The sequence below is a fragment of the Giraffa tippelskirchi genome, chromosome 13, assembly GCF_054371585.1.
Source record: "Giraffa tippelskirchi isolate mGirTip1 chromosome 13, T2T-mGirTip1v1.2.pri, whole genome shotgun sequence".
Lineage (NCBI taxonomy): Eukaryota > Metazoa > Chordata > Mammalia > Artiodactyla > Giraffidae > Giraffa > Giraffa tippelskirchi.
Window position 1 is genome coordinate 108,435,659 of NC_137287.1, and position 14,044 is coordinate 108,449,702.

The 14,044-nt window shown below is 42.2% G+C and overlaps 1 protein-coding gene across 1 annotated transcript in view; it reads left to right on the top strand.

Annotated features, from left to right (window-relative positions):
* The window catches only part of CTNNBL1 (catenin beta like 1), a 157,712-nt gene that overhangs the window by 42,533 nt on the left and 101,135 nt on the right, over nucleotides 1-14,044 (top strand). The window contains exons 4-5 of the mRNA XM_081558811.1: nucleotides 1,438-1,577; nucleotides 11,596-11,693. Of these exons, the coding sequence (XP_081414937.1) occupies nucleotides 1,438-1,577; nucleotides 11,596-11,693 (238 nt within the window). The remainder of the gene's footprint in view (nucleotides 1-1,437; nucleotides 1,578-11,595; nucleotides 11,694-14,044) is intronic.

Sequence of the window (14,044 nt, forward strand, 5' to 3'; positions counted from 1 at the left end):
AGATATCGTATAAAATATGGACATGTTTTTAAAAATGGTAGTCTCTAGATTTTGTTCTTGCAGAATCTCCCAAGTTTTGGAGAGAAGGTGTTTGCCCAGCTCCTCAGTATCTTGTTAGTTGATGAGTCCTTTATGACTTCAAGAATCCCTGCTTGTGTTCCTTTTCTTTAGCAGACATCTGTGGATATGTAGAGACAAAAGATCTAATTTCTGTTTTTTTGGTGTGTTTTATTTATCTTTTATTAAACTATTTTGTATTGGAGTATAGCTGATTAACAACATTGTGATGGTTTCAGGTGAATAGCAAAGGGACTTAGCCATACATATACATGTATCCATTCTTACAATTCCTGTTTTTAAGAAGCTTACATCCTAGAAGGGAAGATAGACGTATTATAAATAATAATTGTAGTAATGGAAATGAGAGCAAACATATTGTGCTTTTTGCACGGCAAACATTTTTAAAGTGCTTTAAGTGTGTTTGTTCATTAACTTTTTACAGTAGCCTGTGAGATAGGTAACTTTATTATTCTATTTATTATACAGATGAAGAAACTGAGGTGTAGAGAGGCTAAGTAAGTGGGTAAGTGAGGTTCAGAGCCAGGCCGTTTGGCTCCAGAGTCTGTTTAAGCACTGATTCCTCTCAGTCAGGTATTGTTCAGTTGCTCTACATGGATTCGCTCATTGTCTTCTCAGAACAAACTTTCCTGTCCTGCTCATCAAAGGCTTAATGGGCATTTCTTCAATGTCAGACCCTCAGGAAGGGCATGCAGGGGTGAATGCAAAGCAGTTCTTTCTTAGTGCTGGGGTGTATGTTGGCTGAAAGGTTCAGGTGTGGACAGGTGAGTGAAGTATTATGCTACTTAAGGTATGGGGTTACGGAATGCCACACTTCACCTGCTTTACTTTTGGATGTTCCTCTTCATCAGCTCATTGGAAAGGGGGTGAGGAGGGGAAGGTATTTCTAGATGGTAGCAGAATCTGTATTTTCCTTTGGATAAGGGGGATAATTGGCCCTTGATCTGAAGTGGCAGCAAAGAAAAGTCCTTTTTGAATTAGCAGGATGACTACCTTCAGGGCAACAAAGTGAATTGCCATTCCAAGGAGTAATGGTAACTAATCCACAGAACTGGTGGGCAGATAGATCACTGAATGCGGCAGAATGCTTTCAGAGCCTCTGAAAGGGAACTTGTGACTGCAAGGGTAAGGGGAACCCTGTAACGAGATCTGAATCCGAGATTGATTTTTGTAATGAGGAAATCGATTTCCCAAGGAAATTGTGTGACAGCATGATGTTTGGATGAGCATTCTTCTTGGTTGGTCTGTTGAAGATGCTTTGACAGATCGTCTCTCTGTCTGGATTATGTTGCTGTCTGTTCCTCACTACTGTTTGTACCCCTTCCCCTGCAATGATGCTGTCTTGTTTTCCCTTCCTAGGTTTATGGAATCCGAGTTGGACCTCAATGACATCATTCAGGAGATGCACGTGGTGGCCACCATGCCAGACCTGTACCACCTTCTGGTAGAGCTGAATGCTGTTCAGTCTCTTCTCGGGCTGCTTGGACATGATAATACAGATATCCTTTCAGATCTGTCCTCAGTAGGAAGGCGGACGTGGTGGGGGAGTGCTGTTTACTCTCTTCTCCTGTTTGTCTCTGCTGATGTCTGCTGTCACGTCTGGTGTTCCATTTCCATTCTAATTATCTCCCTTCTTGAAACACACGCTGCTTTTTACTCATTCAGAAGTCTGGTTTTTAATCTATTAATAAATCTTGGGCAACCCTTAATTGCCCTATTTGCTCTTATTAGTATTAGAATTCATCGTGATGTATCTGTTCTTATATTAACAGCATTAATTTTGGGGGATCTTGATTTGGGGGCCCATTATATAGGCAAGACCAGGCAGGATTTGCATCTGTTGATCTAGACATCATTTTGTTAACAGATGGCCCAGTGGAGCTGAGCCTAGAGGAGACCATGAACCTTCCTCTAGTTTCACATTTATTTTCCAGGAAGACAGGGATTTTTATCTACTTTGTCTACTGCTATATTCCCAATTCCTTTAAAAAGGACTGAGGGCACATGACATTTAATGTTTGTTAACTGAGCATTAGACATAAATAGGCAATCTAGGTTTGACTCCCAGCTTTATTTCCAGTATGAAATTTGGTGCCCTCCCCCCACCCCCAGCCCTTTAGTATTCTCATCTGCAAAAGTAGATGAGTTATGTCACTGGGACATAACCAGACTTGGGTGCCTTAAGGTCTAACAGTCTTAAGGGCATAGAACATTAAATCATTGAAAGATCTAAAAATTGTGAATTTAGTTTCTCACCTTGTTTTCAAGACTTAAATGCTATAGGCTGTTCTGTGGGTATGATACTGTGTATATTCATGGATGGCATTTAAAAATATATGTGTGTGTGTGTGTGCTCGCTCACTCAGTCGTGTCTGAATCTTTGCAACCCCCTGGGCTGTAGCCCACCAGGCTCCTCTGTGTTGTTGTTGTTGTTCAGTTGCTCAGTCTGTCTGACTCTTTGAGACCCCATGAACTGAGGCTCTCCAGGCTTCCCTGTCCTTCATTGTTTCTCTGAGTTTGCTCAAACTCATGTCCTATCCTCTGTGTGTGTGTGTGTGTGTGTGTGTGTGTGTGTGTGTACAAACATTTGCCTTTCAGTATTGTTGAGAGGATTAAAGGAGTTCATATGAATGCTAAACAATTTCTGATGCTTAGTAGGTATTTAGTAAATGTTGCTTTTAACTGAAGCTGAATCATGACTTCCAAAACCTTTCTATACTTTGTCTTTGCTATCAGATACAAAACCGCTTTAGTGGAAAAGGTTTTTGATGTGCCTGTGGTCATGGTTATGGTCATTAAAGCAAATTCTCTTCCAGTAGTTGTTCTGTGTGAATCCAGATTTCCAAAGGTAAGAGACAAATGTAGTTAGTCTGCTTGAGTGATATTCATGGGAAAGCTGCTGCTGCTTCATGTTATTTTCATCTTTCTGGTAATCTCTCTCTTGAGAGCATGTCTGACTAGGTTCTTTCCTGCCTGATAATTCTCATAGAAATAAATCAGTGAATAATTTCAATGCAAGCTTCTTGAAGGGTGATCTTAAGCCGTTTCTGATACTTCATGTAATGTTAGACAGTCTGGAGAATCTCTCTGTCAGTCTCCAGATTGATGAGAATATTCCCCAGGGTTCACTGGGCTGTTCTGGGTGGTACGAGAACCCCAGTCAGTTAGCTTATTTTGGGTGAGCTCGATATGGGTCTCATGAATCCATTTGGATAACATGGCTCTGAGTGCTTATCAGGCACTGTGCTCAACCCCCACGAACTGCAGGCTGCACTGATGCTCAAGCAGCATCCGTCAGTAAACATAGTGGATATCTAGCATAAGTCCTATTTAGGATACTAACTGGCCCTCCCAGAGTTAGCGACCAAGAGTTCTAATTGTGATCTCGCATTTCACCTTAACTACAGAAGGGTAGATTTTCAGAATCCAAACGGACTTTAGAGATGACTTCGTCCAGAGCCTTGTTTGTTTAGCTCGTAACACGCCTGAGGTCCAGATGTTGAACCACTGGCTGTTGTGGTGGAGGCTGGCCCTCCAGGCCCCTGGTTTCCAGGCCAGTGCCCTTGTCTAGTGCACCCCGAGTCTCCCCCGTAGGATTCGCCACATCCCTGACAGAGTTGCAGTGTCACCCGTTACCTTGTGTATTGACACAGCCATCACCTGTTTTGTTTCTGAAAACACAACTCTGATTTCTTTTTCCTGTTCCTGCCAACTCAAAGTAATAGTGGCAGCTTTCTGAAGATACTGACATTTTGCTGTTTCACCAGCCTGGTTCCTGCTGGGGAGAAGACTGACGCAAGAAGTGTGCTCGACATGACATACTTGGGAAAGGCAAGGGCGCAGATGTTCCAAGTTGTTAAGTTCTGGTCTTTAAAAAGGAAAAAAAAAAAACAAGTCCCCCTGTAATAACTTTGACAGACTGCCATTTTCCTCCTGTTTTCTCAGAGCTAAACTGTTTTTTCCCCTCTTGTCTGCTAACCTTCACCCTGCTGCCCTAATGATGTTGTTTTAAATCTGATTTTTTAATTACGTCCTACATCAAATTTAAAGTGCACTTGAAATCTTTAAAATTACCTAATTTTAATTAGATGCAGCAACTAGGGTAAATGCCATCCTCCTCATAGTACCATTTTTCTTGAGCGTGGTTTCAGGGAAGGGTCAGCCCTCTTGACTCGCATCTAACACAGTCTCGATCTGTTGGAGCGTTGATCTCCCAGTGGCATTGCACTCTGTTTCTTGTCTTATCTGTGATCTATAATGGAAATTTTTCTTCAGGAAACGGTTGTTAACAATTTACTGTGGTACAGCTGTAACTGCCCAAAACACCTTACCATGAATAAACAATTTCGTGGCAGTCATGACTTAAATTTTTAATCTTTTTTAACTCTTCATTTATCAACCACAGCCATACATGGCTGGTTATGTTCCCAGCAAGCACAGGTCATTTTTGCTTTGTCCTTCTCTGCGAAAACATAAACTATAGGGATTTTAATTGGATCATAGGCTGGTCTGTTGTAACCTTAAGAGGCAGAGGATGTGAGAAAACAGCTTGTGCCTCGTCCTTTCAACCGTGAGAAGCCGCTTCAGAGTTTATTCTGGCGCTCTGCATCACTGCTGCTGGGGAGGGCTTGTCAGCGCTTCTGGGCCTCATCTCCCCGCCTCGAGAGGCTGGAGCCCAGCCGTCGGTTGGTTGTGGAGAGCAGTTCTGGTCTGTGAAGAGCACCTCTGGGGGTGCGGGGGAGAGAGGGAGGGGCACACCCCTCACACAGTATTGAAGAGTCACTCTGAATGCATTAGGAGGGAACACGAGGTGGGATTCAACAGCTGTTGCCTTTCAGAAATCGGGCTTTTAAAAACAATTTTTCCCTTTAAAGTAAATCATTTAAACATGTTTAGCGCCCTTTTGGTGAACCTTTTGGAGTATTTCTACAGAAAAATGAAATCAAAGGTACGTTTAAAGATACCAATATTTTCTTAAGGTAGTGCTAAACAATCAGTTCTGTGGCCCAGATTTACTCAATTTGCCTAAAGGGACAAGGAGGACTAAAACAAGAGGAAGGCAGAACCCCAGATGATGGCTGATCACCTCTGCTGCTATCACCAAAAGAAAAAACAAGCTAGGCACGAAATCCATAAATATCTGATATTTGCATGTCATCTACTGCGTTCTCAACTTGAGGGACAAGTCAGTGGAATCCTTTCTAAAGTCCTATGACAGATCATGGCATTTACTGGGTTCCTCCTTTGTATGATAAGCCCTAGTTGGGTGCTGTTAGGGTGGCAAGAAATAATAACTCCAGTTGTTAGCAAAAACACTCACCTTGCTATGTGATAAGTACCCTTGGAGTGTTTTGCGCAGAAAATACCACTGGAGTTCTGAGAAAACACACATCATCTCTGGCTTGGCAGTGATGAGAGAATTGGGCATTGGAGATGGGTAAGCTTTTGTTAGATTAGGGATTAGTGTGCATTTCAAGTGTATTTTTACAATGTCTACCTTGGCAATGGAAATTGCCATTCCTCACGTGCTGGGAGCTGATGTGCCCATGTAGTCACCTCAGACTAACATGGATATCAGGTCCATGGCTTTATTTATTTTTAGAGTCATGACAACTGCCCCCATCTAAATGCCCTCTTCTTTAATTTAAAAACTATTGAGTAATCTAAACCAAAATTTTTTTTTTTTCAAATTTGCTTTCTCTCCACCCTTTTGTGATTCAGAAAACTGAGGTCTCATTGTACTGCTGAGCAAGCTTCTTAGGTGGTGCTAGTGGTTAAGAACCCATTTGCCAATGGAGAAGATAGAGATGTGGGTTCCGTCCTTGAGTCAGGAAGATCCCCTGGAGGAGGGCATGGAAACCCAGTCCAGTATTCTTGCCTGGAGAATCCCATGGACAGAGGAGCCTGGCGGGCTATGGCCCATGGGATCGCAGAGTTGGACACGACTGCAGCCACTCAGCACACGTTGTACTGTTGACTCAGGGCATCCATACAGTGGAGTGCGTGCTCCTGTGCAGGAAGGGGGGGTTCGTTTTGTTAGTTGCACAGTGGATTATTGGTGCTGGTGAGGCAGTGCTACTTTGTCTGAAATAGGGAGTGGTCACTAGCACTATTCTTTCTAAATTACTGCTTAGTTTTCTCAGACCCTAGTAAGCCAGGAAAACTTGTGCAAAGTTGTCCTATTGGAGAAAATAAAGAGCAGACAGGTTTGTTTGTTTTTTTAAAGACCAACAGGGATCGTTGAACTTGAGCAATCTGAGTCTGTGACTGTGACATACCATTTTATCCCAGAGGGTGTGTACAAGGGGTGCCTCATGTTCGAGCCCCCATGCTGATGAGCAGGAATAGAGCTTGAAAGGGTTTGTGCCTACTCGGGACTTTCTTCTAGTTGGACTGGAAGGGAGTTGGCTATTGCTCCAGTACTTTCTTGCAAGCACTGTCTTAACAAGACTTGTGTATCTCAAGCTGTTGTTTTGCTGGGAGCTATTCTCATCTTGATATTTCTAGAATCAAAATTACATAGAAAAGAATTTACTTCTTTTCCTCATTGATAGTTCAGCTTCCCTGATAATCTGTACTGATAAACCAACCACTCGTTTTTTGGATCCGTTTCAATATGCTCTGAAATAAATCAGATTAGATGAAAAGTACCAAAATGGTGGTCTACGAAAAGGACCTCTTAATGTAACTTTTGATCTTGCTTATGAGTTTTAGGTGAATTTTGTGTCCTTGGAAGGTTAGGGTGGTTGTGGCCTGCTTGGGACATTTCCCCTGTGCTGTAGTAGTGCCCACTAACATTTAGTGGGTACATAATAAGTGTAGAATGAGAGCATTTCCCCCACTCATGTTATTTTGATTAAGGATTGGTGTAAAATTAAGAGTCTAGATTCATTCTAGGTAGTTCTCTTTCAACTGCTATAAAAGGAGGAAAAGACCATTTTGTCTGTTTAGAAATTCATCAATTGAGCTATATCTAAGCATTGTCCTAGTCTAGGAATAAAATTTAAAAAGACTTATAAAAAAAACCATCCAGATTTGTTCCATTAAATCAGTTATATACTGTGAATCTAGACTGGTCATTTTTCTTAAGACACGTTTTTGAAATGACTTTTTTTAAAAAGCCATCTGCTTAATATATTTTATTCCTCTTTATCTTTTTTCTTTTAATAATTTTGTTCCTATGGCCATATCTCATTGGAGATTAATGCAATTAATGCTCTGTTTCTGTCCTAAGACTCTTCCTGAGATCAGGCCAAAAACAAGTATCTAGAACCAAAAAATAAAAGCCAACACCCCTCTTTTTGTAAAAAGCCATTGGGTTGTGGACCGTTTTGTGCCCAGCTGGTCTTGTCTACTTCACTTATTATACTAGCTTATTGACCCCCTAGTGGGCAGGTGCTGAGGGAGTGAATGGGGTGGCCTTTCTACCTGACTTGGCAGAATAGGCTGTCACAAACTGTGTTTTAGTAATTCGCAGAGAGACAGGCTCTCTGTTTTCCTATTACACTTGGATGGGAGAGCCTTTTACCTTGTGAAATGAAATTGTAACTACAGTGGAAAAACCTATCACCCATGCCTGAATCTGCTTGTGAAAAAATGCTGGATGGGTGGCAGACCATGCTGAATGTTCTCATCAAGATTGAGAGTTCATCTGTCTGTCTTTAGTGTCACTGCTTATTCTTCTTTCTGGTCCTCAAATGACCTCCATCTTATGGGTCATATTATATTACTCAGGAGTCGATTACAATTATAGACTCATTTACTGCCTTGCTGAAATGCTGTTTGGTGAAAGTTGAGAATTTACATAAAATCAGTTAGTGCTAGAATTGCTGAGTTGCTTGCCAGACCTGGTAGCTGGTAACTCGTTTCTTGTTTGATTTCTCAACTGAGGCAGGAATGTAGGCAAGGAGATAACCACTGGACCATTATAAGAAACAGCTGTTCTTGATAAGAGTTAGACATGTATTCTGTTCCTATATAAAACGACCACCATTATCAAATTTTCTTCTCCTTTTTTCTCCAGGTTTACTGTGACCCATTTGTGAGCATGGTATAAGAATAATCAAAGAAAAATATGATACCTGCCTGTCCCATAAAACCTTAGAGGCTGAAAAAGGACTTGATCAATTTGAATTTCTGTGGCATAGCTGAAATATAAAATTAGATTTTCAACCCATTGTGACCCAAAAAGGGAGGATCGTGTCAGCTTAAATTTTAGATTTTAGAAGTTTTAGAAAAAATGAAGGCAATAGTGAAGATGTGACCATTCTGTGGGAAGAATTGACTAACAACGTTTATTATAGAGCTTACTTGTTTTCTCAGTACTTTGATTTAATTGCCCTTTGACCTTCATGATGTCATTTATTCCTTATAGTTACTGGGTGAGATAGGTTGGGCAGAGATCATTACCACCCTTTTACAGATGAGGCAACTAAGCTATACGGAAGTAGAGAAGCTTGAGCAAGATTCCATAGTATTAATAATTTGACGATAGTTTGGTTCACTAAAGATAGGAAGCAAAGATAAATATGATATGGCCCCATCCTTGAGTTTGCTGTGACTCTTCATCTGTTTTTTCACATATATCCCACATGTTTCTTGAGGTTAATGTTTAATTAATAATCATCACATATCAGGTTAGTAAGTACTTAGTGGGGCATGATGTTGGGAATGTAAGGATAGTACCTATTGCATGCCTGATTCACACCCTTGTCCTATAGACATTTGACTCCACTGTGGTTGGATGGACGGATGGATGAAATGTCATGCTTATTAAATAAACAGGTACATAAATAATAATATTTTTGCATCTCATATGTAAAAACTGTTCAAGAGAATCAATATGGGAGCTTTTTAGATGAGGAGAATGATGGGGGAGTTGTCAGCATTTTGTCCTTTTTCCTGGAACTTTAATAATTTATGATGGAAATAAATGATAATCCTTTTCTTTGTTATTATAGTAGGGTCATTAGCTAGAATTTAGTTGTAGTTCAACCTGGTGTATATTCCCCTCTGCATTAATATGAAGAGTAGTGGCAGAGGTACTATTTTTGGAATCATGTGAACCTAACATTCTCCCTTACTGTTGCAGTGACCTTTAGCTAAGTTACTTAACCGCTCTGAGGTTTCACTTTCCTGTCTGTAAAATAGGGATCATGCCATTGTGAGAATTCAGCAGCACAGTGCTTGGCATAACGATGACTTTTTAAAAATGCTAGTGATTATGATGATATCTACTGCAGTGTTTAGAAAGGGAGAACTACTAATTCCTACCGCTCAGCATTTCTAGAGGTTAGTTTGATTAGCCCTTTTAAAAAAAAATTAATTCCAACAGTCTATGTATTTTGGTTTACTATATGTCAATTATGATACCTGGTCTTTAGTGTCAAAAACTTTCTGGTTACTTTTTAATAAAGACTGTATAAGCATGAAGGAATTTTGTCCAGAGACCTTTTCTCTTTCTATACACATTGAGTTTCCTAGCACACCCATGTTTTGCACAAATATTGCTTTAAAGTGTGAGAGAATAAAAGAAAGCTTATTCATGATGGCCAGCTGGTCAGTTATAGATAAAACAAAGCTTTGAATAATTTCTCTTTTAGCAAAAGGCGTTCATAAAATATCTGTAACATCAGTTGGCAGTGAGCAAGTCCTGTCATTCTTGTTAATAGGTCCTGTATCTTTCTTACTATCTTTTTCTTTTCCAGTTTGTATTGAAACTGCTCTGCCCTGATAAGACCTTTATCGTCTTACTTCTGGACTCTTTTGTGTGTGGTAGCTTCAGAACAGGTCTTGCTCCTTCAGGCTTGACTTTTCCCTGCACCCCACATCTGCCCACCCCTGACCCTCACACTGCTATTTAGTGCTTCCTGCACACAGCTATTAGGTTATTCTTCCAAGACATTATTTTCTTCATATGATTCTAGTTATAATTTTCTTCCCTCCCTGCTTCCCTAATCCTCTTTCTTCTCCTCTTCATACACCCTCTTACATTCTAATCTCTCTGCCTGTATTCGTGATGTTTTGCTTTCCAGCCTACCTGCCCTCATCTTTTTAGTTGCCTCTTTTCTGACCAGTCTTCTTCTAGCAAATCTTTCCTGATTTCCCAGTTCAATTTTTTTAGGATGTCTGCAGTTCAAGTTGTCTCTATTCCTTGTTTGTTACACGTTGATAATTGCCTGTGGTGTATAACTGTTTGAAGGTGAAAGTGTTAGTCACTCAGTTGTGCCCGACTCTTTGTAACCCCATGGACTGTAGCTTGCCAGGCTCCTCTGTCCATGGTATTCTCCAGGCAAGGATACTGGAGTGGGTAGCCATTCCTTTCTCCAGGGGATCTTCCCAACCCAGGGATCAAATCCAGGGCTTCCACATTGTAGGCAGATTCTTTACCATCTGAGCCACTAGAGAAGCCTGTATAATTGTTTAAATGCCTTTAATTACCCTAACTTCCTCATTTTAGTGATGAGGAAACTGAGGCCCAGAGTGACTGGATTTGCCTCCGTCTCTATCACAATGCTTTATTCATCATAAGCATTCAGTAGATGCTGACTGATGGCAAGTGGTGTGTGTGTGTGTGTGTCTGTACGTCTGGGAAACTTAGTTTAGTTCGGGCTTCTTGTTGTTGTTTAGTCCCTAAGTCATTTTCAACTCTTTGAGACCCCATGGAGTAGCTGCCAGGTTCCTCTGTCCATGGGATTTCCCAGGCAAGAATGTTGGAATGGGTTGCCATTTCCTCCTCCAGGGGATCTTCCTGACCCAGGGATCTGGGTCAAACTCGTGTCTCTTTTCAGGTGGATTCTTTACCACTGAGCTGCCAGGGAAGCCCTTAGGTCGGGCTACCAATTTACCAGTTACCAAACATAACTCCTTTTTTCTCTTCTTTGTGTGTTCTTGCTCTTACATGTCCCCCCCCCCTTTTTGCCTATTCCATAATCATCATCGTTTACTTTCCTTTTGTGTCCAAAGCAGCAGTGTATTTAAGGGGAAGGGAGGTTGGTGGAGTCTAGCGCAGTCCAACATAAATCCTTCCCTCTGCAATCTAAATCTGTTTGTCATGCCCTGATTTCTGAAGACTCCTTGGTGAACACCAGCCATCTAATCTCAGAAAAAATCTTTACTGTCTTTGAAGCTAAAGTGTACAAGGTAGTTAAGATTATACTTACTCAGCTCCAAGAGTTTAAATTATGAGGTAAGGTTAAGGGTGTTGGCCTATTTCTCACTGGAAAAGCGACCACCCAAGTGATCCACTTGAAGCTGTGAAACTTAGGAAGGTGTAGTGAACCTATGGAATAAGTTGCCAGGAAGGCAGCATAAGGGAAGAGCCTAAGTGAAGCAGTTACCAACATTTATTGAACAGCCACTGTGGTTAGAATCTTGTTGAAGAGATGTTTGTAAAACTAGAGTGTATTAAAGGTAAATGGTGGTGAAGCAATTGACCAGGAAGTGGCGGGAGCCAAATATTTTAGGAAAATGTCACTAGGGTTTTCATATGCGCATGTTACCCTTAACCTTTTTCACATGTGTCCATAGCCGTGGTTGATTTGCTTCAGGAATTAACAGACATAGACACCCTCCACGAGAGTGAAGAAGGAGCAGAAGTGCTCACTGATGCTCTGGTAAGTTGCGCGGCCCTCTGGGGTTTTGCAGGTATGTGTATGGTGTCCACACCATACCCACCGTTGTCTCTCTGAGTGGCACAGGGTGGGTATCGGGGGAGAGAGAGAGCTCTGTGACAAGGCTGGACTGAATAAGGAGAATATGAAAGTAGAATGCAACCTTGGGGTACCTTATTCTTTGGAACTGTATTAGGCCAGGGGGTATAGAGTCCTAGCATTTATTGACTATCTGCTGTAGGCAGGCCTTTACACTTTATTTAATCTTCACCGTGTCCCCTCAGAAGGGTATTATTGCTACTATTCCCATTTATAGTCATGGAGCTGAGGCTTTGAGAGACAAAACAAACCTGCCTGTGGTCACACGGCTGGGATTTGAACCTCTGTTCTCTTTGACTCCAATTCCTGCTTGCCTGCCCTCACTGTGTTGCTTCTGACCTCTTTACAAAGAGTTTTTGCGGAAAAGAGTTTCTTTTCTGCTCTGGGCTCTAGGCTTTGTACTCCCAAGCATTGGTGAGGACAGGTATCATTATTACTTGTTTTACAGATAGGGAATCAGAGAATGTTAAAAGCAAGAACGACCTTTCTAGCTTACCCAGGCCCAAGTAGCAGCCCCTGACTGCAGAAGCTGTTTTCTGGAGCCTAGGCAAGGCTTCAGAGCCTTCCTCAGCTATTATTCCAGGCAGCAGCCACTTGCAAGAGTTTATATGTGAGGTGAACTGATGTAGTCTCATCAGCCCACTCTACCCATGACGAAACCCAGCTGCAGAAGTGAAGCCTTCCCCCGCATCACTCAGCTCCTGTAATAGCAGAGATGAGCTCCTGCATGTTGCAGTCCCCTCTGCCATCCTGGCCCATGGCACCAGCTTCCCTGTCTCACCAGAGGGCCAGTGGCAGGGCCAGTCTAGCCTCTTACCCTGATACCACTTACGGAGCTCTTATCTAACCATCAAGCTATCTCGCTCCTCAAGTTTCCATTGTTTCTCCTGTCGTCTACTGTCTAGTCTTTTCTCTCTGGTTAAGAATATTAGTGAGTACTGGGTTTTCGGTTTTGTTTTGGGGCTGTTTTTTTTTTAATAATAAGTTTATTTATTTACTTATTTTTTACTGTGCTGGGTTCTTCATTGCTACGCAGGCTTTTCTCTAGTTGTGCAGAGTGGGGGCTACTCTCTGGTTGGGGTGCTCAGGCTTCTCATTGCAGTGACTTCTCTTGTTTTGGGGCATGGGCTCACTAGCCCGTGGGGTCAGTAGTTGCAATTCCTGGGCTCTAGAGTTCAGGCTCAGCAGTTCTGGCGCACGGGCTTAGTTGGTCTGTGTCACGTGGGGTCCTCTCAGATCAAGGATCGAAACCCACGTCTCCTGCATTGGCAGGCGTATTCTTTACCACTGAGCCACCAGGGAAGCCCTAAGCACTGGCTTTGTTGCAGTGTGCAGAGTTCATCAAAGATTGGTATAGCTACTTGGATTAGAAGCACCTGGGGTGCTTGGTTAGGCTACTTTCTGGCCCCATCCAAGACCTGCTGAATTAGAATGGCTGGGGCTGGGACCCCAAATGATTCTGAGACCCCATTGCTACACTGCCCAGCCCCTCCTCACCCTTCTCTCTCAACCTTCTTGACACAAGAAATTTCCCATGTGCCATGCTCGCAGCTGGCATTTGGTGTGAATGAAGGGGTTGTGAACCCACTGGATATGAAGGACTGTCTCTTACAGAGAGAGAGGCTGGAGTCCAGCAGGGCCATTTGTGACTGAGTATGATGAAAATTTCTATGGCCATTTTTCTTTCAAGCTCCTTCCTGGAGCGAACTGCCAATTTTGTCGAATCCAGGACCTTTATTTTTCCTTTGAACTGCCGTGCGGAAAGAAAAGGATGCCTTCGGGGTGTCTTTTGTTTGGAGGAGCATCTGAAGGAAGGCTGTGGCGCTTGCTCCTTCTCCATGTCCCCACAGTGTCATTTGTGTAGTCTTACCTTCCAGAGGTTAATTACAGTGGCCCTGAATGAGCCTTCCTGCCTGGTCCCTGGACCGATTTTAATTATCATCCTTTGCCTCTGTGAATAGAGGAGATGAGAGAGGAACAGCTAGCTGGTCTGCTGCCTGTAAAACGTACCTAGAAACAGCAGTTCACACAAAAGCCCCCTTTGTGTCTTCTGTGTTGCCAGGCCCACCAACAGAAGCTGGATCTTGCAGATTTTATTGTTTGTTTCGAAAGAAACAGTTCATCCTCAGTCTGGGGACCCATTAAGTAGCTGCTGTATGGGGTTTTCTGTTTGTTTTGTTTAGTTTCTGTTTTATTATATTATTTTAAGGTTTTGACTCTTACAGCTTTATACTGGTGAGGCTGGTGTGAATCAC